The sequence below is a fragment of the Bubalus kerabau genome, chromosome 14 (genome assembly GCF_029407905.1).
Source record: "Bubalus kerabau isolate K-KA32 ecotype Philippines breed swamp buffalo chromosome 14, PCC_UOA_SB_1v2, whole genome shotgun sequence".
Lineage (NCBI taxonomy): Eukaryota > Metazoa > Chordata > Mammalia > Artiodactyla > Bovidae > Bubalus > Bubalus kerabau.
The window spans coordinates 23,526,467-23,548,832 of record NC_073637.1 but is presented as its reverse complement, the minus strand read 5'-3'; the positions used below and the strand labels follow the sequence as shown (position 1 = coordinate 23,548,832).

The 22,366-nt window shown below is 42.8% G+C and overlaps 1 protein-coding gene across 8 annotated transcripts in view; it reads left to right on the top strand.

The window, feature by feature from the left end:
* The window catches only part of RB1CC1 (RB1 inducible coiled-coil 1), a 53,916-nt gene extending 33,394 nt beyond the window's left edge, over positions 1–20,522 (top strand). For all 8 annotated transcript variants that reach the window (XM_055545975.1, XM_055545976.1, XM_055545971.1 and 5 more), the window contains 17 exons: positions 1,110–1,280; positions 3,944–4,128; positions 4,291–4,477; positions 4,558–4,639; positions 4,762–4,823; positions 6,075–6,178; positions 6,573–6,699; positions 6,788–8,688; positions 12,126–12,291; positions 12,845–12,953; positions 13,035–13,263; positions 13,825–13,879; positions 14,742–14,789; positions 15,965–16,023; positions 17,551–17,687; positions 19,431–19,501; positions 20,258–20,522. In XM_055545975.1, the coding sequence (XP_055401950.1) occupies positions 1,110–1,280; positions 3,944–4,128; positions 4,291–4,477; positions 4,558–4,639; positions 4,762–4,823; positions 6,075–6,178; positions 6,573–6,699; positions 6,788–8,688; positions 12,126–12,291; positions 12,845–12,953; positions 13,035–13,263; positions 13,825–13,879; positions 14,742–14,789; positions 15,965–16,023; positions 17,551–17,687; positions 19,431–19,501; positions 20,258–20,335 (3,771 nt within the window). In that variant the 3' untranslated portion in view covers positions 20,336–20,522. The remainder of the gene's footprint in view (positions 1–1,109; positions 1,281–3,943; positions 4,129–4,290; positions 4,478–4,557; positions 4,640–4,761; positions 4,824–6,074; positions 6,179–6,572; positions 6,700–6,787; positions 8,689–12,125; positions 12,292–12,844; positions 12,954–13,034; positions 13,264–13,824; positions 13,880–14,741; positions 14,790–15,964; positions 16,024–17,550; positions 17,688–19,430; positions 19,502–20,257) is intronic.
* The last annotated feature ends 1,844 nt before the right edge of the window (positions 20,523–22,366 follow it).

Below are 22,366 nucleotides of genomic sequence, written 5' to 3'. Positions count from 1 at the left end.
CAGCTGGTAGTGTTCTGGGAAGATGTGTTTGACGGGACTGCTCACAGTAAGCAGAGGTGTGCTTCAGTAGCTGGTAGGGCAGTCAGCATGAACAGAGACCTAGCTGGAGAAACTCAAGATTCATTCATCTGCAGTTCTGTGTCTCTGGGCAGAAGGAAGCTGTTTAGGAACTTGAGCAGAGGACAGCTCTAATGAGTCAGTGATCGTGGCTGATGTCCACGTGGAGATGGTAGCAGACAGGCAGAAACATGGACTGGACATCGGCGGGAAGATAAAGATAAAAAGGTTGGGAGTTACCTTATTCTGGTTACAGCCACTGCTGAAACCCTGTGAGAAGCAGTAGAAATGGGCCACAGCACAGAATCCCCTGGGATCGCCTGTTTATGGAGGAGGCAGAAGAGGAGCAGGGTCCCGGAGGAGGTGGTCTCCGTTGGGCCACATGTGAGCCCTGAGAGCAGCCAGTGCAGGGCCGTCTGCATGGAAGACACCAGTGTGCAGTGTTATTCCAAGGCGAGAGGAGCAGGTGGAGAGAAGTGTTTGGGTTCCTTGAATTACATAAATTCTAGGAAACTTGGAAAATTAAAGTCCAGCAACAGGGGAGATTACACAGCAAGAAAGTATAGGTGATGAAACAGATTGCTGGAGGAGTACAACCTGAAAATAAAGATATTGCCAAGGGGAAGGAGGTTTGAAGATGTTGATATGTTTTAGGGGGGAGGTTGGATTGATTAGACAGGTAATGACCAAAGAATATGTTTTTGTTACTAATTTTGCCCTACTGCATAAGATCTTGAAAATAGCATTTTCGGTGGGCTGTTGAGAATTGAATGAATTGTGGCTTGAGTTGTAAGGTGTATGCCTGGAACTAGATTGCTTAAGTATCCCAACATAATCAGTAATAATTGTGGTTTTGTAACATTGTAATTACCCTGTTCTTAACCTTAGGAAAATATAATCTTGATTTCTCATGTTTCCACTTTTCTATAATCTTTACTCTCACTGTTTGTTTTTTTTTTTTTTTTTTTTGAAGTTGTAGATCAAAATAGTGTGAAATGTATTTTAAGCTCTTGGCTGAAAATTTCATTCATACATATTTCCATGTCACTCAGCTTGATCCCCGGATCATTCGACCCTTTATGGCCGAATGCCGTCAGACTATTGCCAATCTCGATAATCAGAACATGAAAGCCATCAAGGGCCTGGAAGACCGGCTGTATGCCCTGGACCAGATGATTGCCAGCTGCGGCCGACTGGTCAATGAGCAGAAAGAACTCGCTCAGGTGCTTACTGCAGACCTCTCTCGGGAAGGGGGATTTGTGGTTTCTAGACTAGTCTTTTATATGCACTGTTTGTTTGCTGTGCCCTGTGTTTCCACGTCACCCGTGAGTACTGTTAACTGTGGTATTACTGGTTCTGGTAGGACAGGAGGAGGCCGGTTCCTCATGTTCAGAGGTTTGAGCTAAGGCTGCACTGGGCGGTAGGGAGCCCTGCACACGCCCACAACCCCTGTCCATGATCCCTGAGCACCTCCTGCTCCCGCCTCAGGAAAATGGGGAGCCTTAGGAGGTCTAGTTCAATGCTGTGTTCCAAGAAATCAGGTAAAGAATCCTCCTGCAATGTGGGAGATCAATCCCTGCATTGGAAAGATCCCCTGGAGAAGGGAAAGGCTACTCACTCCAGTATTCTGGCCTGGAGAATTCCATGGACTGTATAGTCCATGGGGGTCGCAAGGAGTTGGACATGACTGAGCTACTTTCACTTCCAAGAACTCTGGTACCAGATTAGATTTATAACCATGAGAAGGTGGTAGGATTGTGGAGAGTGACTGACCTGGAAGTTTTCTCCATGTGGTGACTTTCTGTAATTTTTAAACATGTTTGAAATATTTATAATGTTTTTATAGTTTACAGACTGAATTCATCTTGTAACTACCAGATTCTCTTTTCCTTTCCCTTAATTTTGGATCCAGCCTCCTTAACTGATTTCTCCATCTTGTGTTTGCACTGAGTGGGTCCCCAGCCCACGCCACCCCCACCCCGTGCAGTGCTGAGTATCGATAGATGTTATACTGGCTGTCCTTGGTTAATTCCTGATCTGTGGGAAATGGTTGACATTTCACCATTACAATGTTTGTAGTAGGTTGGGTTTTTTTTTTCCCCTTGTTTTATTAGAAAACCTTATAAGGTTAAGGAAGGTACATTCTATTTCTAATCTTGACCATCCTTGGATTCTTGGAATACGTTCATTGTGGTCATAATATAGTCTTTTTCATGTATTAGCAGTCTTCCCTTTAAATGACACATTTATCTTTGATATATTAAGGTCTATCATAAATTAAAAATGGGCTTCCCTGGTGGCTCAGATAGTACAGAATCTGTCTGTAATGTGGGAGACCTGGGTTAGATCCCTGGGTTGGGAAGATCCCCTGGAGAAGGGAAAGGCTACCCACTGCAGTATTCTGGCCTGGAGAATCCCCATGGAGCTTGACAGGCTACAGTCCATGGGGTCTCAGAGTCAGATATGACTGAGCAACTTACACGACTTTTCTACAGTAAAGTATTCTTTAGTATTTCTAGCTTGTGGTAAATTCAGGTTTTGTCACTGGAAAATCCTTTGTTTCTCAAGGATATTTTCTCTTGATAGGGAATTCTAGGCTGTTAGTGATTCACTTGTAGCCGTTTGCCTTTGGTTTGGGTTTTAGCAGTTTGTGACGTGGCGAGTTGTGGCTTTCTTGGTATTTCTCCTGCGTTGAGCTTGCACTCCATGGATTGTGGATTGATGTGGTATTTTCCTTGGATTCAGTAAAAAGCATTGAAAACCTCTTAAGATTTTATCAAAGGAGATTAAAGCAGTAAGTTTTTTGTTTTTTTTTTTAACTGAATTACAGAAAAAGCATCATGCAACATATCGGAAGAAAAATAACATATAACATTATTATTATTAAAATTGTCTTATTTTCAGATATTGAACCGTCTTGACTTTAACAAATCATTTAAACCTAAATTTGCCTTCATGATGTTTAGAAAAACATGAAACAGTAAAGAGAGAGAACTACAGAAGGAAGCTGTGTGTGCCGTCCTAGCCTGAGCCCTACAAATGCGATGTGTGCGCTGCAGGTGTGATAGTACCATGATGTGCAGACCCCAAAACTCCCTTAGCGTGTTAACTGTTCAGTAAAGCGAGCAAGAAGAAAGCTGTCACCATACTGACTCATCAAGATGTCTCTTCAAGATGTCTTTAGACTTATTTTTTTTAATTGTTTGATGTTGGATTTGACACGTGTGTCTGAATCTACAGCCTAAGCACAATCCTTACCTAACAAAAAGATGCAAGGCTCCCTTGTGAAAATAAATAAGGATAGCTAAGAAAAGAGTCTAATCATTATTTTTCCTACAAAATAATACTGTGGAAATCATTGTTCTGAAGACGTGCACACAGGTCAGTGGAATGAGGTACAACAGCCCAGGATTACTGGAGTGGGGAATGGCTTTTCAGTGAGTGATGTAGTCAACCGATTGTTACTTTATTGGGAGAAGTGTATACTGTTGAGTATCACTGATTAGATTAAATCTGTTGTAAAGTCAAGTCAGTGGCCCTGTGTGACTTCCTTGCACTCTGACTGCACAGCGGCCTAGCAAGGGTTTACAGTCTTCTGGTTCTCATCTGCCTGCTGTGTCCTTGGACAGGTTACTTTATCTTCCTGGATCTCTCTCTTTCTTTTTTTTTTTTAAAGCATGAAAATTGAACAGAATTAGATAAGCATAAATTTCTTAAAAACTGAATCTTTTGCTATGGACCCATCTACTACATTCGGAAAAGTAGGAGATTTTAAAATCTTATTTGAGAGGAGAACAGTTTGTGTCTAATATGAAGCTTTTCCTCTTAAACGAATGTTCGTGTTTTTAATGAAAGTTAATATCCTTTAAAATGTTTTCTCTCAAAGGGATTTTTAGCTAATCAGATGAGAGCTGAAAACTTGAAGGATGCATCTGTGCTACCTGATTTGTGCCTGAGTCATGCAAATCAGTTGATGATTATGTTGCAAAACCATAGAAAGCTGTTGGACATTAAACAGAAGTGCACCACTGCCAAACAGGAGCTCGCAAATAACCTTCATGTCAGACTCAAGTAAGTCGTTCTCAGGCAGCTGGTTTGGGGTGTTGAGAGTTGATGCTTTGTATTTCTCCCAAGTGATGGTGTGATTTTATTACCATACTGACTCTTCGTCGGTTGACGACCATGGGCACGGATGGTTTTTCAGAGTCTGTGCATCTCGATTTCATTCTGCAGGTGGTGTTGCTTTGTGATGCTCCACGCAGATCAGGATGGAGAGAAGTTGCAGGCTTTGCTCCGCCTGGTTATCGAGCTCTTAGAAAGAGTCAAGATCGTAGAAGCTCTGAGCACAGTTCCTCAGATGTACTGCTTAGCTGTTGTTGAGGTTGTCAGGAGAAAAATGTTCATAAAACACTACAGGGAGGTACGCAGGCTGAGCTGTGTTTACTGTGTCTGGGCCTCAGTGAGTTGGTGCTGATGTTAATACTGCTCTCCTTTCCTCAGTGGGCTGGTGCTTTAGTCAAGGACGGAAAGCAATTGTATGAGGCTGAGAAGTCAAAAAGGGAATCCTTTGGGAAATTATTTAGTAAGTGTTCTTTATTAATAACTTAACATTTTTTAAGAAAAAGTGCTGGTTTTATTTTGTAGTTATGAGTACATTATGCAGCTGAAGTTGTAGAGTAACTGCATGTTAATCTCTTTACACAGGGAAGTCTTTTCTAAGAAATCGTCTGTTCAGGGGATTGGACTCCTGGCCCCCATCCTTTTGTGTACGTATTTATTTTCTAACATGACTAAGTCCTGTGTGTTCAGACCTTTATTTCAGAAGTGGAGATACTTATCAGAAACAAATTTTTAGTCAAAATAACGGTGTTTTTGACTCTAAGATGAATTCATAGTTTTTGGTCAGGAGTCTTCTCTGCTCAGAACGGTGACGTCGTAGGACACTGTTGAGATGGGTAGGAACGGAGTCTCTTCCCCTCACTGGATCTGTCTCCCTCCTCCTCTCCTTCCGGCCCTCCCCTCCCCCTCCTCCTTCCCTTTCTTTGATTCATGTTGGACAATCCCCAATCAGGTCATCTTCATCGAAGCCATGAAATATAAGGTCCCTGTATTTCTAAACCAGAATGGGACCACTAGTTTTATTACATGAAAAAAAACCAAAAAACAATTCCGTGGTCAAATAAGTTTTGGAAATGCTGTCTGTTTGTTTTCTCCTCACACACGTTTTCTCTTCACACACACTGTTTCACGGTCACACGTACTTCGTGCTACAGGATTCCTTAGGGCTATAGATGTTGTGTTTTTGTGTGTCTGCAAACAGGCAGGGTTTCCTACACACACGCCTTTACTGGGGAACCCTGCATAAGTCATGACTAAGGCCATGGCCTTGTCTTAAAAGCTGCATTTCTCAGCAATAATAAAAAGAATGGTAGGTGATTTTTGTTTTTTTTTAAGATGCTGCAATTGACTAAGATTTCATACTTTGGAAAATGTAATGAAAAGTTGGAGTCAAGGGTATGGAAGGAGGTTTTATGTTAGAAAGAAAGTCTTTGCTGCCTTAAAACAGCACCACACACCAGTGGTGACAAAAGTAGATGGAGGGCCAGGGTGGGCCTCAGGAGTGTGCTGACTGAGCAGTCGGTCACGTGGAAATTTGGGAACAGCCTGTGTGGTAGCGAGACAGATGGGTTCCTTTAATGTACGTGGAAACAGCAGTGTTCCTATGAAAAGATGCTGAGAGCAGAGAAGAGAGGGCGCAAGCCCGGCATCCCTGTTGTTTCAGACTTGGGAGATGATCTTCTCATTGAGCAGTCCTTCATTTGTAGTTGATTATCTTATTCTGTTTCTATGGGATGAGTAGATCGTTTGAAGCATTTTTAATTACTTATTGTACTGAATTATATAGTAAGAAATACAGTATTTATAACAAGAAATATAATAAGTATAGTCAATATATAGTAAGAAATCATATACAAAATTATCCTGTATATTTTTTGGTAATTTTTTTTTATATATAGACACAGAAGCCTCGAAAGTTTGACTGTGAACTTCCAGATATTTCATTAAAAGATTTACAGTTTCTGCAATCATTTTGTCCTTCTGAAGTTCAGCCATTCCTCAGGTAAATGCCTGTAGATCCCACTTTGGGATGTTCTCGCTGCCCTGGGTGGTGGGAAGAGCACCAGTGCTCGCAGGGGACTCCAGAACAGAGGAGGATTTCATGATAGGCTGGTTCTTCCATGGCTGCTTTGGGAAGCTTGCAGGGAATATAAAAATGATTAGAAAATAAAGATCAGAAAATGAAGATAATAAAGTAGAAGAAAAGTAATGCCTTACATGAAATTAGTTTTTTCTGATAGTAATCTGTGTTGATGCATGGTATGTGTTAGTCTTCTTCAACTTGTTTGGTATTGATTGATAGAGAATCATTTTGGGCACAGATTACAATGTTTGGTTGTAGTTATCCCTTTCTCATTAAGAAATTAGAAGTCTAATTTGGTTGCGCTCTGTTTCAGGGTTCCCTTACTTTGTGACTTTGAACCTCTCCACCAGCATGTACTTGCTCTGCATAATTTGGTAAAAGCAGCACAAAGTTTGGATGAAATGTCACAGACCATTACAGACCTGCTGAGTGAACAAAAGGCAAATCCAGTTCTTTGCAGTGGTTCGCCCCGTTAGCATGCATGCCTGTGGTGTCGCAGCTCGGTCAGCCTGTCCCTCTCTCTTCCAGGCCTCTGCGAGTCAGACGTCCCCGCAGTCGGCTTCCTCGCCCCGGCTGGAAAGCGCGACAGGAATCACAACCACTACCTCACCCAGGACACCGCCTCCACTCGCCGTGCAGGATCCCCTGTGTCCTGCAGTTTGCCCCTTAGAGGAGCTGTCACCAGACAGCATTGATGCCCACACGTTCGACTTTGAGACTATCCCCCATCCAAATATAGAGCATACTCTCCACCAGGCCTCCTTAGACTTGGATTCACTAGCAGAAAGTCCTGAGTCGGACTTTATGTCTGCGGTGAACGAGTTTGTCATAGAGGAGCAGCTATCGTCTCCAAACCCCATCAGTGACCCGCAGAGCCCAGAGATGATGGTGGAGTCCCTCTACTCCTCTGTCATCAACGCCATTGACAGCAGGCGGATGCAGGACACCAGTGCCCCCGGTCAGGAGGACCCGGGCGACCGCGCATCCCTCAGTGTCCAGCTGGGGAGGTGCCGCGCATCCGCCCACGACTCGCACCTCAGCATTCAGACCCTGAAGGAGGACTTCTGCCACTTCCGGACGTTCGTGCAGAAGGAACAGTGTGACTTTGCCAATTCCTTGCAGTGTACAGCAGTAGAAATAAGAAGCATTATCGACAAAGTAAAGCACTCTTTGGAAATAACACTACATGAAAAACATCAAAAAGAACTAGAGTCTTTAAAAAGCGAGTACGAGGGCAGGCTCGCTACCCTGGTGAAGGAGAGTGAAGAGAACAAGAGCAAGATCACCAAGCTGCGGGGGGACCTGGTATGCCTGGAGGAGGTGCTGCAGAATAAGGATAATGAGTTTGCTCTGGTCAAGCACGAGAAGGAAGCCGTCATCTGCCTGCAGAAAGAGAAGGACCAGAAGCTGCTTGAGATGGAGTGCACAGTGCGCACCCAGCACTGTGAGATGGAAGCATTGCGGCAGTCGCGTGAGATTGCCCTGGAGGACTTGAGGAAGCTCCACGTGGAGAATGACGAGAAGCTCCAGCTACTGCGGGCAGAGCTCCAGCGCCTGGAGCAGAGTCATCTGAAGGAGCTGGAGGACACACTGCAGGTCCGTCACACACAGGAGTTGGAGAAGGCCATGAGCGAGCACAGGCTCTGCTTGGAGAAACTAGAAATGGAAAACCAGCAGAGGATCGAGCAGATCCAAGATTCTCATGCTGCAGTCATCCAGGAGAAGGAGCAGCAGGTCCAGGAGTTAAAGCTCAAGGTTTCGGATTTGTCAGACATGAGATGTAAGTTAGAGGTGGAGCTGGCTCTGAAGGAAGCGGAAACTGATGAGATAAAAATGTTGCTGGAAGAAAGCAGAACCCAGGAGAAGAAGACCTTGCAGTCTCTCTTCGAAAAAGAGACGGAACAGTTGAGAGCAGAGATCAGTAAACTAAACCAAAAGATTCACGACAATAATGAAAATTATCAGGTGGGCTTGGCAGAGCTGAGAACTTTAATGACAGTTGAAAAAGATCAGTGCATTTCCGAGTTAATTAGTAGACACGAAGAAGAATCTGATAGGCTTACAACTGATTTAAACAAAATGACATCATTGTATCAGCAAGCATTTGAAATAGAAAAAGGCCTGAAAGAAGAATTAGCTGAACTGCAGAGTAAATTGGACTCAGAATTGAGTGCTCTTGAAAAACAAAAAGATGAGAAAATCTCCCAGCAAGAGGATATGTACAAAGCTATTATCCAGAAGCTAGAGAAAGACAAAGAGGAATTTGTCATGAGACAGGAACAGGACCGAGAACAGCTAGTTCAGAGGCTTAATTGTGAAAAAGAAGCTGCTATTGAGACTGCCAGAAAAGAAATGCACTTGGAAAGAGAAGCTGTTGAGAAAGAGTTGTTAGAGAAAGTTAAACATCTTGAGAGTCAATTAGCAAAAAGGTAAGAAAGAACTTCAGTCTGTAATCATAAAATTAAAGTCTGGTGATTCAAATTTTAATTGTGTTTGTAATCACAGTACCTTAATTTCCTCATTTACCTCAGGTAAAAGTAACCATTGAGATATTTGTGAAGTAAAAATGTCCTTTTTAAAATAGTCCATGTTACTTAAAAATATTTGAAAGAAATAACAGACTGTAAATCCACTGGGATGGCCTCTAAAAATGGATTCGTATTTTGGATTTCAAGACAAATAAGTTTTGAAAATTTCAAATGTTTTCAGGATCTTTTTCCCCCTTTTTTAACATATAAATTTCCTTTCAGTTTATTTGTAGTTTGTTCCCTGAATTCTTCATTTGAAAGTTACTGATTTTCATTCTTTTAAAATCATGTACAATGTATAAAAGAGCAGCAGTTAGTAACGTTTAGGACTCCAGCTTCCTGGTTGTTATTTTCTGATATTACAATCTCAGTTATTGCCTCTGTGATTCAAAAGATAATGTTAAATTCTGGGTTTTATACAGTGGTGGGTTTTTTTGCTTTTTTATTATTGTTGTCTGATGTTACTGCCTTTGATCAGAGAAAATGGACTTTGGTATTTCTACTCATTAAAATTTATTGAGGGGGTTTGTGGCCTAATAAACAATTTCTAGAGCATCATTAGTTGGTTCTATCATTAATTCTTCCAAGAGAGTATCTGTATAGGTGTATGTGCTTTATGTAATTTAACCTCCAGCTGCTGCTTATCACTTTTACCCAGTCTGTTGTGATTGACTATCTGCTGTATACTGTTCATAACCTGGTGCACAGTTGAACCTCCAAGTCTGTTTTGAAAACAGAATGTTTTCTGGAGGGATTGGAGGCTCTTAGAGGAACTGGACCTCTGAGTGTCCTCAGAGCCTGGGGGATGCAGAGGTCGAGGCAGTCACTGCAGAAGGCCAGGTAGGCCGGCGGCACCAGGGTCCTCCAGGGGCCAGTGATGGGTATGGTGCGCAGTGTTCGGTCAGAGATTGTAGTCCTCGCGGGGTCCTGCCCAGACATCGCACCCCCTCTCATCCTACCCCTTCTCATCGTGCTTTGGAGCCCTCTGAGAATCCTCTGGACACCGGGCCCTCCTGCAGCATCCTTCCTGCAGGCTCGCCGTGGCTGCCGTGGGGGAATGGAAGCCCCTCCGTACCTGCCCAGTGCTGTCAGGACTCGTGTGGACCCCACCTTGTGTCCTCTGTGTCACCTGAGTGTCCTAGCTCCAGGAGTGAGGCTGTGTCCACTTTATGGTAACTGAGGAGACCATGGCAGGGGTCAAGTCTCCACAGACCAGGTACAAGCCTTAAGCCAGGTTCCCTGCTTCAGAATCCGAAGGGCCTCAACCATGGTTCTCCCGTAGGACTTGCCAAAGCTCCATTCAGTGTCCATTTTGGTAGAGCAGCTGCATGGGTTCGCGGTGGAGGGTGGTGGTGGGGTAGGGTAGGCGGGGAATGCTCCCACAGCAGGGGCTGCACAGGTATTCAGTGGAGTAGCTGGAGCAGCAACTCAGATGCGCTCTGTCCTGCCTCTGGGTCTCAGAAATCCTGACCCTCACCTTGGACAGGCCGTCCCGTGTGCCTGAACTGCTCTACACTTAGAAATCTTGTTGTACTGACAGACAAGCTGTGGGTTATCATGGCTCACGCCCCTGATAGCTCACCCACTGTGTCTTTCCCTGATAGCTCAAGTAGTTGCTAATTCCTTTTTTTTTTTTTTTTTTTTAATTTTAAAAATAAATTTATTTTTGGTCATGCCAGCACATGTGAGATCTTAGTTCTCTGATCAAGGATCAAACCTATGCTCCCTACTTTGGAAGCATGGCATTTTAACCACTGGATTGCCAGGGACTTACTTTGTTTTTAACTTTAAAAAATGTATTTCATTGACACAAGTATAATCTGAAGCCCCATGGCTCAGACCGTAAAGGATCTGCCTACAGTATCGGGAAGATCCCCTGGAGAAGGGATTGGCTACCCACTCTAGTATTCTTGCCTGGAGAATTCCATGGATAGAGGAGCCTGGCAGGCTGCAGTCCATGGAGTCACAAAGAGTCGGACACAGTTAGCATTTTAATAGTTGATGTACATTGTTATCCTAATTTCTGCTGTGTGGCAAAGTGATGCAGTTAAACATATGTATATTCTTCTCCATTAAGGCATTTCCCAGGATATTGAATAGAGTTCCCTGTACAACAGGACCTTATTGCTTCTTCATCTTGTATATTACAGTAGTCCAGTTAGACTTTTGTGACCTGCTGCCCCCTCGCCTGTAACCTCATTCTCTTCCCTCTGCCCTGCCTACTTGCCTGGAACTTGGCTTTTTGTTTTCCCCACAGTAGTTGGCTTACCCTGTAACTGTAGGGAGTACTTCTTCAAGGCGTGTCACTTAAACCTGCACAAAGTAGACATTAGGCAGACAGTATGAAGAGTTGCTCACATGTAAGCCCTGCGTACGGCTTATTTTATCCTAAGTCCGTTTTCTTAGTGAGCGAAGTCCCTGGCTTCATCCTGGTTCCTCAGTGACCTTGAAATGATGCTGCCTGTGATTTTTAATCCACCCCCTCCCCAGCCCCAAAGGAGAAACTTTGAAAAACATTGAAGTGTCCTTTTAAATTGAATAAATGTACATTTAAAACCCTTCACTGACTTGGTTGCTAGGATAGTGTGGGAATGTTTACAGTCTTTCTCCTGAGACGGGGATATTTTAACACCTTGGATGAGATTATCTACTTCTTGACAAGCATTTGGATGTAGAGGATTGTGAGGTTGAAAGCAGATAAAATAAGCAGCAGCCTGGGCTTGTGCTTTCTCGCCGACCTCGCCACTCAGCCCCTCAGCACCCCTTGGAGGTGAGCAGGTTCTGAGAGAAGTGAATCTGAATTTAGGCGTATGTCAGTTTGCTGTGTACACATTTAAGTTTCACTTTAGTTTAAGGTTACCTATTCATTAGGTAACAAAATGAACCAAAGCCTGTTTAAAAAATGAAAGCTCTTCAACAGATGTGTTCTGCAGGTGTATTTTTAATTCAACTCTCAGTCCTGTGTCTGGCAGTAACAGGAAAGGTAAAACTAGAATTTGAAGCTGAGCTCTTGAAGTATATTAATTTTTATATTGACAATGTTGCCTTTTGCTGTAGAAACTGATTATCCTGAATATCGGATATAACCACTCAACCCCACTGCTGGGAGGATGTGGTCTGTATTAGGCTTTTCCCTGGCACTTGTTTCTCTTTTGCTGGTGGATAAAAAGCGAGAGTTGACATAGAAAGATCTTTTAACACCAGTTAACTATAACTACTGTTAGGTTAAAGGAAGATGTTTAGCATTTCTGGTGTCATCTAATTATGATACTTGGTATACTTGTGATTATATCTGTAATACTGGGGGGAAAATGTAATACTGTATTTAATTTTTAAAGTCATGCCATGGAATCTGCCAGAGAAGATTCTTCAAGCCTAGTTGCTGAACTTCAAGAAAAGCTCCAGGAAGAAAAAGCTAAGTTTCTAGAACAACTTGAAGAGCAGGAGAAAAGGAAGAATGAAGAGATGCAGAATGTTCGAACATCTTTGATCGCTGAGCAGCAGGTGTGTGGGTTCCCGGACTGAGAAGGTTAACAAGTGTGTCTGTGTAGCTGAGGTTTTTGCTGTCTTAACTGTGACTTTTCCTACAATGATCCTGGTGGTATTTGCTAAGTATCTTCTTCATATTTAAAAGCATGTTCTTTTTAACAGTCATTATTTCACATGAGTACTTCAAAAAGAAAACAGTCCTAGTTTAGAAATGAAGAAATGTAAATTCTGTTCCTGACTTCCTAGCTTCCTCCCTGATCTTGTCAAAGTCATTTAATGTCTTCACATCACATTAATTTTTGCAAATGAAAGTGTTTATACTACTACATGGGTAACATTTGAGTTTCTTTTCTCTAAGCTGTGAAATTTTCTTCTAATTTATGTGCTGTTAATTCTTATCCATGTGATGAGCTGGCATTTTTATTTAAAACTAAGTGTCACCTTGTGTATGATACTTTTCTTCTCCATGTTGAGACGTACCACCAGAAATAGATGCAGTGTGTTTTTTGTGTCTGCCACTGCACTGTGCGTACAGATCATGTGAGTGGTTCTCGTTCTGTTGTTCCAGACCAATTTTAACACTGTTTTAACGAGAGAGAAAATGAGGAAAGAAAACATAATCAATGATCTCAGTGATAAGCTCAAGAGCACAATGCAGCAGCAGGAGCGGGACAAAGGTGAGCGGGCCTCAGGAGTGCGGCACCTTTGGCTCTGACCGATGCGCGCCGTGGGTAACTCTGTCCCAACCCTGGCTGCAGATTTGATCGAGTCCCTGTCTGAGGACCGCGCGCGTCTGCTGGAGGAGAAGAAGCGACTGGAGGAGGAAGTCAGCCGGCTGCGGGGCGGCGCCTTCGTGCCCTCCCCGGGCGTGGCCGCAGCCCCGGAGTTGTACGGGGCCTGTGCACCTGAGCCCCCAGTGGAGGCCCTGGACACCTTTGCTGAGGGGAGGCCAGATTCAGCCATGGAGACCAGCACGATGTCTGTCCAGTGAGTGCTCCATCCTCCTGTTCAGAATGGCCAGCCAGCACTGAGGGTGGGAGGGCTGGGCAGCCCCGGTGGTGACCGCAGCCCACGGACCTGAGAGCTGGACCTGGTGGATTGTTTATAGCACAGTCTGTGTTAACATCACTGGTTATCTGTGGGAGCCCATATGGGCGTGTTTCATGGGGTGCCTTGGTGTCCCTGCAGTGTCCATGGGTAGCCAGGAAGGGCTGCCGGACTGGTGTCTGCAGGGGTTCCAGGGTTGAGCCCATGGCCTCGGGGAGCAGGGGTTACCAGAGGCTCAGGTGTGTTCATGGGGCTGAGGCCGTGGTGGATGGAGTGGTCACTTACACATAAAATCTGAAATGAAAGTCATACAGGTAGAAGTGGAGAGGAGGAGCGTGGTTTCCCCAGGACTGTGGGTGCAGGGAGGAGGTAGTCATGTGAGGTGAGGGGGCTGTGGATTAGCGGTGCACAGTACACATGTCTCAGACCACCTCGTTGTGCATTCTAAGTGTGTTACAGTTTTATTTGTCAATATGGCTAAAGTAAGTCATTTTCTCTTAGAGAAAACGTCCACGTGCTCTCTGAAGAAAGACAGCGGATAATGCTGTTGGAACGAGTAAGTGCATTTTGTCTGTGTTGAAGCATAGTGGGTAAAGGCCTTCACTCTGGATCGCAGTGAAGCAACCTTACATGAGAACAGGATTTGTTGTGTTTATATATTAGATCTTTTTAATGGTTATTTTGTGGTTATTTTTGAGAAGCTCTGTCATCTCTGATCCTAGTGGCTGGTAACAGTTCAGGATTCAGCAACAAAGTTTAAGTGTGAATTCTGCATACTAATTTTCAAAAATTAAGTATTTTCCAAAATGGGGCAAAAACAGAATATGTGAATAATGAAGAAAAGTTAGGTTTTTTATAGGGATTGATTGAGGTGAAGAGAAAAAAAATGGCAATAGGGGTTTCTTCTTAATTGCAGACTTGCCTTTCTTTGTTCATAGAGTACTTTTCATTGCTTAGGCTTTGAAGATTTTTACAGTTTCTTTTGCTCTCCATAAGATAACTGTCTGAGGATTCGGAGCCTGATCTGTACAGACATGTACTCTCGCTGCTCGGGTCTCCCCTGTGCTATTGTTAGTGAAGGGTCATCACGTCTGCTTGCCTGTGTGTAGTAACTGTGGGTCCCACCTCCTGGGCCACACCTCCTAACACAGCCTCTGGGGACAGATCTTGATAGTTAGTGTATATTTGCAAGTCCTTGAGGGCTTCTAATGCAGATTAAGCTTTGAGAACACCTGACTTAAGGAAGTATACCTAAAAATTATTCCAGTTGTCTTTTATGCCAGTAAATAAAACAGTTGGAGAGATTCCCTAGAAAAGAATGTCCCCAAGATATTTTTAATACTAGAGATCAGCGTTAGTCCATTATGTTTGGATTTGAGTATTTATGAGCATAAATAGTCTTTTTCTCTTCTCTGCAGACACTACAGTTGAAAGAAGAAGAGAACAAGCGGTTAAATCAGAGACTGGTAAGGTTTCTCGCCCAGTTGATCTTGACATTTAAACTGTTTGGGTCACATTTCATTAAGAAGATCAGAAAGTTGTGTGGTTTGATTAATTCATGCCTGGTAGGTTTTGCTGACTAATCAGTTTTACAAGTCAGTCTTAACGTGCTTTAATAAACCAGTTGCTTCATTTTTCATACTCTAATGATTACGATTTATGAGGAAGTGGGAGCAGTTTGAGGCCTGTGTTGAAAACCTTAAGGCACTGATTAGAGTGGAGTTATTTTAAAGTAAAGTGTCTTATGTAAGGAGGCATCCAGTCTCTTGCATGTGCCTGTCTTAACTCGAGCAGCAAAACTTCCACGTTATTTCCACAACTTGCAAACTGTCAGTCCTGAACTTATGACCACAGCAGCTCTAAGGCTATTTGCTGTTTGTAAGTGAAGCACATCCTTTCAGGAAGACGTGGAGAAGTTGCTGCCACAGCGGCTCCCCATGTGCTCTGGGCTGCGTCCCTAGGGGAGGGCGCTGTGCTTGGAGGGCGTTGTTACTGTGCACTGTGCTCCCAGAGCAGTCGGCAGTGCATAGGACACTGTAGGTGCTGTTAAGTGTTTAAGACGGAAAGCCATTTATCTGTCCTTGGTTTGTGTGACTAGAGTTGGGCCACTCTGCTTGGGAGGGTTAGGTATCCCTGTCATCCTTTCTGGCCCCCAGACCTTGGGACCCATGTCCCCTGTATCAAGTAACAGTGTGAGAAGTGGGCTGAAGCCCGACTGAGATCGGTGAGCCCCGCCCTCTCCCACCTGGATGCTTGCTGGGGAGGACTGTCGGCAGCCCTTCTTGGGCTGCTGCTCGCTCAGAATCGTGGACTGTAAACTCTTACTGAAATCAGCAGCTCCTTCCTTCTGATATTTGTTAGGGTTAGGTGTCTGTTTATTGATAAAATAATTCTATATCCAGTTTTTAATCCAGCCAAATTTGATTAAGAATAGCATAAGTAGAAGTGTAGATAAATTTGTACACTGAGAGTAACTGTTAAAGGAAAGGCATTACGTTAATGAAGCGTGGGAGTTTGGGCCCTGAAAGCTGGGACGCAGACGTGACCACACATCATAATGGAAGAAGTGTCTGCAGTCAGGCCTAGAAAGTGCCCGGAGAGAGCACTTGACTCATGTAACCTTTGAACTGTTCTCTTCCAGATGTCTCAGAGCATGTCCTCCGTATCCTCAAGGCATTCTGAGAAGATAGCCATTAGAGAGTAAGTACTGTTTTTGTTTTTTATGATTTTTTTTCTGTGAAAAAAAATTGCCAAATTGAATAGTACTGAATTGTTCATGAAATTGTGTTTCAGTGACTGTAGCCCTTCAACCTCAGTTTTAGTCAGCAGAATGTTATACATTCATTCATAATTAATATTTTTTTAATTGAAAAGCAAGGTTTTTCTGTGTTATTTTGGGGATGTTGTTGTGCCCAGTCATGTCCAACTCTTCTTGACCCTTTGGACTGTAGTCCACCAGGCTCCTCTGTCCATGGGCTTTCCCGAGACAAGAATATTGGATTCCTTCTCCAGGGGATCATCCCCACCCAGGGATCAAACCTGGGTCTCCTGTGTCTCCTGCATTGGGATTTGAGGACATTGGGATTGTATTGGAAGTCCTTCCTGTCCTAGCTTTAATTGTCCCTTACATTGCATTCCTGAAGCCTCTTCAGTTGCTGCCACCTCTTTTAAATCCCTTTTACCACCTTCATCTTTTTCATTTTAGATTGGAAACTCTTGATTTTTTAAGTTGCAGTGTTTCTTCTTCTGCTTATTTCTCAGACTTTGTTTTATTGATATGCTACACATCAATAATGCACTGCTTATCAGCACTGACTTAAAAAATAAACAAGACTTTCTCTGTAATAGATCTGTCAACCAAATGTCTGGGTTATTGACATTAAACTGAGTGATTTGAAAGGGCTGGGTGTATCTGTCCTTCCCTACCAGCTGTATGTCAAGTCAAATCAACTTACAGTCTTTGAAAAATGAGAGAGATGAGCTTAAAACAAAAACACCATCTCCGAGAAGCCCACCTTCCCTTTTGAGGTGTTGTCTTCTGATGTTTGTCCAGAACGTATCTGGTCCTATTCTTTTAGTCAGGCAGTTAATTGTGAGATAAACAGTTAATGAAGGAGAGGCTGTTACCTTTGTAGAGTTTCCCTAGTGATGTTAATGATTTATCAGGTTCAGGACCACTATTGTCTGAGATCCAGATTAACTTTGAACTGGTCTTGCGAAGACAATTCTGAAGGACCCTGAGGAGACAGACAGATGCCATCTGAAACCCCAGGCCATCACACCTGGTTTCCTTGCCTCTCCTTCCAGACTGAGGGGACTCTCCTCAGAGCCTGGAGCAGCACTGCTGGACAAGTTACCGCTTCCCTCCTTACGTGACTGTGCGTTTGCTCCCTCTATTTGTGTGCGTTGTTGTAAAATAGGTTTGGATGAGTACCTTCTTCCTGTAACTAGGTGAACTTGGGTATTTTTTTTCCTCCTCACCCAAGCTGTGTGTGTGTGTGTGTGTGGCTGTTTTCTTAACCAGTAGATTATGTTGGTCTCTGACAGTTGCTCGTGTTACCCTTTGAACATATGTGTATGTCCAGGACTCCTGTGAGCAGCTGTGTGAGCAGTCAACATCTGCTGTTGCATTGATAGCTGAACTGGTTGGGCCTTGCAGAGTCCGCGAGCAGAGCGTTAAGGGGGAGATGGTGGCTTCTCAGGTGACTGAAGCTTTCCTCTGCTCAGTTTCCAGGTGGGCGACCTGGTGCTCATCATCCTGGACGAGCGCCACGACAACTATGTGCTCTTCACGGTGAGCCCCACCCTGTACTTCCTGCATGCGGAGTCCCTGCCCGCCCTGGACCTCAGGCCCGGAGAGGGCGGTAAGTGTCACACTGAGACATAAACCCAGTGTGTGCTTGTCTAACTGTGTCAGAGTTACACAGGCAAGAGAGAGCTCTGCTTCCATCTGCTTTTTTGTTTGTTTGTTTTTATTCGGTCTGCATTATCCAGATTATTTTTCTGGGTTCTGTTGACAGTTCAGCCTGAGTGCAGCTAACGAAGTCGGGTCAGTTATCTCATGCCCTGGCAACAGCAGGATTGTACTGTTAAAATGCTCATACCTATGTAAGCTTGAATATAACGTGCTCATTGGTTTATAAGGGCACTTTCCTTGTTTTGGCGACAATAAATTCTTTTAAATTATAAAATGTCTCTTCTGTGCAATATATCATTCTGTGTTTCTACCTTCTTTTTCGTTATTGTCAGTACTTTCATTTTCTTTTCAAAGCAATGAGCTTTGTTAAAATATAGCAAGTTGTGGTTAGTATCTGGTACATTGTCTGGTACAATGTACAATTATTGGGTACATTGGCCTTTAAAAGAACTCAAAAAGAACATAATAGACACCCTGAAATACTTTGCCTGAATAGAAAGACTGTATCCATTTGGTTTGATGTTCCTGTTTGGCCTGGAGAATTCCATGGACTGTATAGTTCATGGGGTCACAAAGAATCAGACACGACTGAGCAACTTTGACTTCCCTTTCCTTCCCTTCCTGTTTGGAGTGGTCAGATGTCAGTTCTCTAACTTGGCCACTGCCTCCGTGCCTGTTGTTGGTGGGTTATGCAGAGTGTAATCACAGAAAATGAGACAAGACAGTTGCAGTTTAATTTACTAGTTTTATACCTTGAAAACCATAAACTTAAGTTTTTTCTTTTTTTTTTTTTTTTTTTTTGTGGTTTTTTGACCAGGGGTACTTGTCACTCCTTAGACTTCAGTGTTAGACCAGGGGTCCCCAACCTCTGGGATCTAATGCCTGGTGATCTGAGGTGGAGCTGGTACAGTAATAATTGAAATAAAGTGCACAGTAAATGTAACGTGCTTGAATCATCCGAAACCGTCTGCACCCCTGTCTGTGGAAAAATTGTCTTCCACTAAACCAGTCCCTGTGTCTGTGTTTCTGATGGTTTATTCAGGAGATCTGTTAATTTACGTCTTGCCAAGTAATGTTTATAGAATAAAATCAGTTTTATCTTCTCTTGGGAATTTCAGAGGTTTTACTCTAAACAGATAAATTATTGGTCAAATACTTTTGGAATCAACTTTTTTAATGACAACTTCTGATGAATTTTAAGAGAATGAGCTTGCATCTCAGCTTGTGACATGAGTTTTTTTCATCCTGTCTCCTTCCACATTTTTTTCCTTCCCTTCACAAAAGTAGTCCCTTCAGATGTTCTTTCATTCTTAGGTATTTATTTTGCACTGACTGTTTGTGTTGTGGTGCCAAAAATAAAAATGCAGTGCTTTGCTTTGAACCTAGAAAATCAGTTTTCTTTTCAGCAGCAGAACAGGTCATGTGTCTGCACTTACAGTAGGTGGCACTGCTGAGCTGCTTAGAATACCTGGATTTATTTGTTCCTGATTTGTACTCAGATTGTTTGCTTCTGATTTACTTACCATCTGTACTTAAAGTAAAATGAATCCAGTTGTGTTTATAAGTCATTTTGCATTTATGTGATTTCACTTGGGAGAAGGTCCTTAGTCTGTTTTGATTCTGGCAGTTTGGTTTTCATGAGTAATTATAATAGTACTTTCAAAAAGAAATTAATGATTTGATTCCATAGCTTCAGGTGCGTCTCGAAGACCGTGGGTCCTTGGAAAAGTGATGGAAAAGGAGTACTGCCAGGCCAAAAAGGTAAGCTTCACGGTGGGATGCAGACCCTGGAGTTGAAAGAAGGTTCTCTGGCTGTGTCATGTAGAAGTCAGGAGCAGTGCTAGTCCTGGCCTTTTAGTTCACTTGAGTCAGGCCTTGAATTTCGTGAATGTGAGTTTGCACCAGCAGTTTTATGAATATTTGTGTTACTTGCCTTCTGAAAATAGAGCTAGATTACCAACAAATGGTCAACCTGTACAGGAAAACTACAGCAAGTTACTGTTCTGTGTTGAGTTGCTGGTGCTCCTTGTGCAGTAAAGGAGCTGGTGATGAATCCGTCTGCCGGCAGAACTGATGCGTCTTGACTCTCAGTGCCGCCGCCCCCCCCCCCCCCCTCCCCCGAGGAGAGACAGGTGAAGTGTGAGAGACAAGTGAAGTGTTGCTGGCTCAGGATGCGCCTGACTGTCATGTTGGCAGTGTCGGTGCTGTGGGCTCAGTGACCTCCAGTGAGCAGGTTCCCGACCCTCCTCTGTGCCCCGTGTACCAGCAGGACTCGAGCCGGGTGGTGCTGGACTTTTCTTTGATGCTCATAGTAATGACATACGGCTCACTTGGCACCGTATCTTTATCAGTGATCACTGACTCTTGCCTCAGTATTAGTGGCTGAGTCTCCACTCATATGGGGAGGAGGCAGGTGTCCTCTGATAAAGACCCCCCCCCCAGTAATTCAGCTTTGAGTAGTGTGATGGGACAGAACTTAGGCACTTTGGTTTAATCACCCTTTTCTTTCTGTCTTAGGCACAAAACAGATTTAAAGTTCCTTTGGGGACAAAGTTTTACAGAGTGAAAGCTGTGTCATGGAATAAGAAAGTATAATTTGCGGAAGAAATTGAGACCTTCTGTGACGTTTTCCTGGTTTGTCCAACAGTGCTCTTTCATCACTCCAAAAACAGCAGGCCATCTTTTTATATAAAAGTCAACAGGACAATGTACTTCATTGGTGTATACCATTTACTTTTTACCTGGCTACACTTTAGGAACAATAAATTCATCAAAACTCTGAGCTGAATTAAAATGGTTTTGTTTTTTTCTACCCAAGTAACTCTAGAAATGGGGACCAAACTAGTTCATTTTCTCAAAGGGCATACCCTGTGCATTGTGGCCTACGATTAGCCATGCTAATTGCCTGTTACATATACATTAGCTTGAACTTAGATAGTCCGTGTTAGTTACTGTACCAGCATTTGTCTTTTTGTGACGCCAATATCAGAAGACTTGCACTCTTTAACACATTCTTTATAAAATGTATACATTCTTCAGAACTATTTAAAGAGGAGTGTTCCTGCATGCAGATAGTCATGGTTTTGTTTGCCTCTGTAGATTACTAAAGCAAATTGTTTCATTTATTTTTTTAAATGCCCTTTGATGTTTCAAAACAAAAAGGAACTCTAATTCAATTGACTGACTTTAAGATCAGGCATATCTACAGTCTTGAGAAGCACTTTGAGCAGATGGTCGCCTGGGTTCTCCAAGGAGGTGTGCGCTGGGGGTGGTCTCCAAGTGGCACACAGCCGCTCCCAACACTTTCCTACTCTGTTTAGAAGAATCATATCGACGAGGTCGTAATTCATGGTTCAGTTTCAGAAAAAGCATAGTCATTGTACATTAACCATTTAGAGGTCATTTAAATAACAAAATGTTGTATTGTAAAAGACATGTAGAATTTTAAAACAATAAAGATTTGAACCTGTAAATGTGTGTGCCTTTTAAAGACGGAAACATTTTTAATATATTTGAGTGACTGCTGGGAAGTGTGAAAAACTTGTTCTGTATCATATCAAAGAGAAACATGTTTATTACAAAAATGTTCTTTAACTGTATGCTATGTAACAGGGTCAAACAGCCTTCTGTAGAGTAGAATTGTGTAAACCCGGTCTTCAGATAAATGCCGCGAACAGAGGCATCTAAGTGAGCTGCCTGAGTGGATTGAGACTTGTTTGAGGTTTGTTGCTAGAGAACAATAATAAAATGGCTTTTTTTTTTTTTCCCAGAAAGTATTTAATTTCTTCATAAAAATAAGTTAAATATTTTTTTAAATATGTATATCTAATAGTACAGAAAATGGAATAAACACCATAGTGTATAGAAAACTGAATTTGACAACATATTAATGAATAAATGGACAAATGATTTCACGTTTCTCTTCAGTCCTTCCATTGCATCCTCAGGCAGACAGCATCACCAGCAAAGAGCTCTGTGTAAGGGTGGGTCTGCTGAGCAGGTGTTCTTGGGTCTGAGTGAATCTGCCCGGTGGGCTTTTTTGACTTCAAATTTCAGAGTCATGCTGTGGAATGCGGGCTGAACCTGATCTCTCCTGAGTGGCACTCTTTAATGTCGACTTTTGTTGCTTATCATTTTTCTTACATCCTATTCTATATCCATGCTATCAGCGGTTACCTATGCCTTCATAAAGCAAACAAAAAGAAAGTATGGTTTTCTTAGTTACAAAGAAGAGAAATGAAGCCTGGTTGGGTTTCCACCCTCTTTGGGTGGGTGAGGCCAGCCATGACATCAGAGTGCCCAAGCTTCTGTCCCAGGTCTGACTTTATCTGGGCAAGCTGCATAAACTCTGAACCTGCCTCAGAGGGTTATTTTAGAAAATTAAGTGGTGAAAAGGATAAATGTAAAGGGCTTTGAACAATTTCAGATAAACAGACTAAGTACTTACATATGTTAGCTATTATAAAGATTTCTTCTTTGTCTAATCACAACCTGCAAATTCACTATTCAAACTTGAATAGAAATGTAGCTTTATTGTAAGAATGAAAGTTTAAGTCACATTTAGATGCCAGTATATTTCAAGCACATAAGAATTATGTGGATAGTTTTATTTTTGCAAAGGTACCT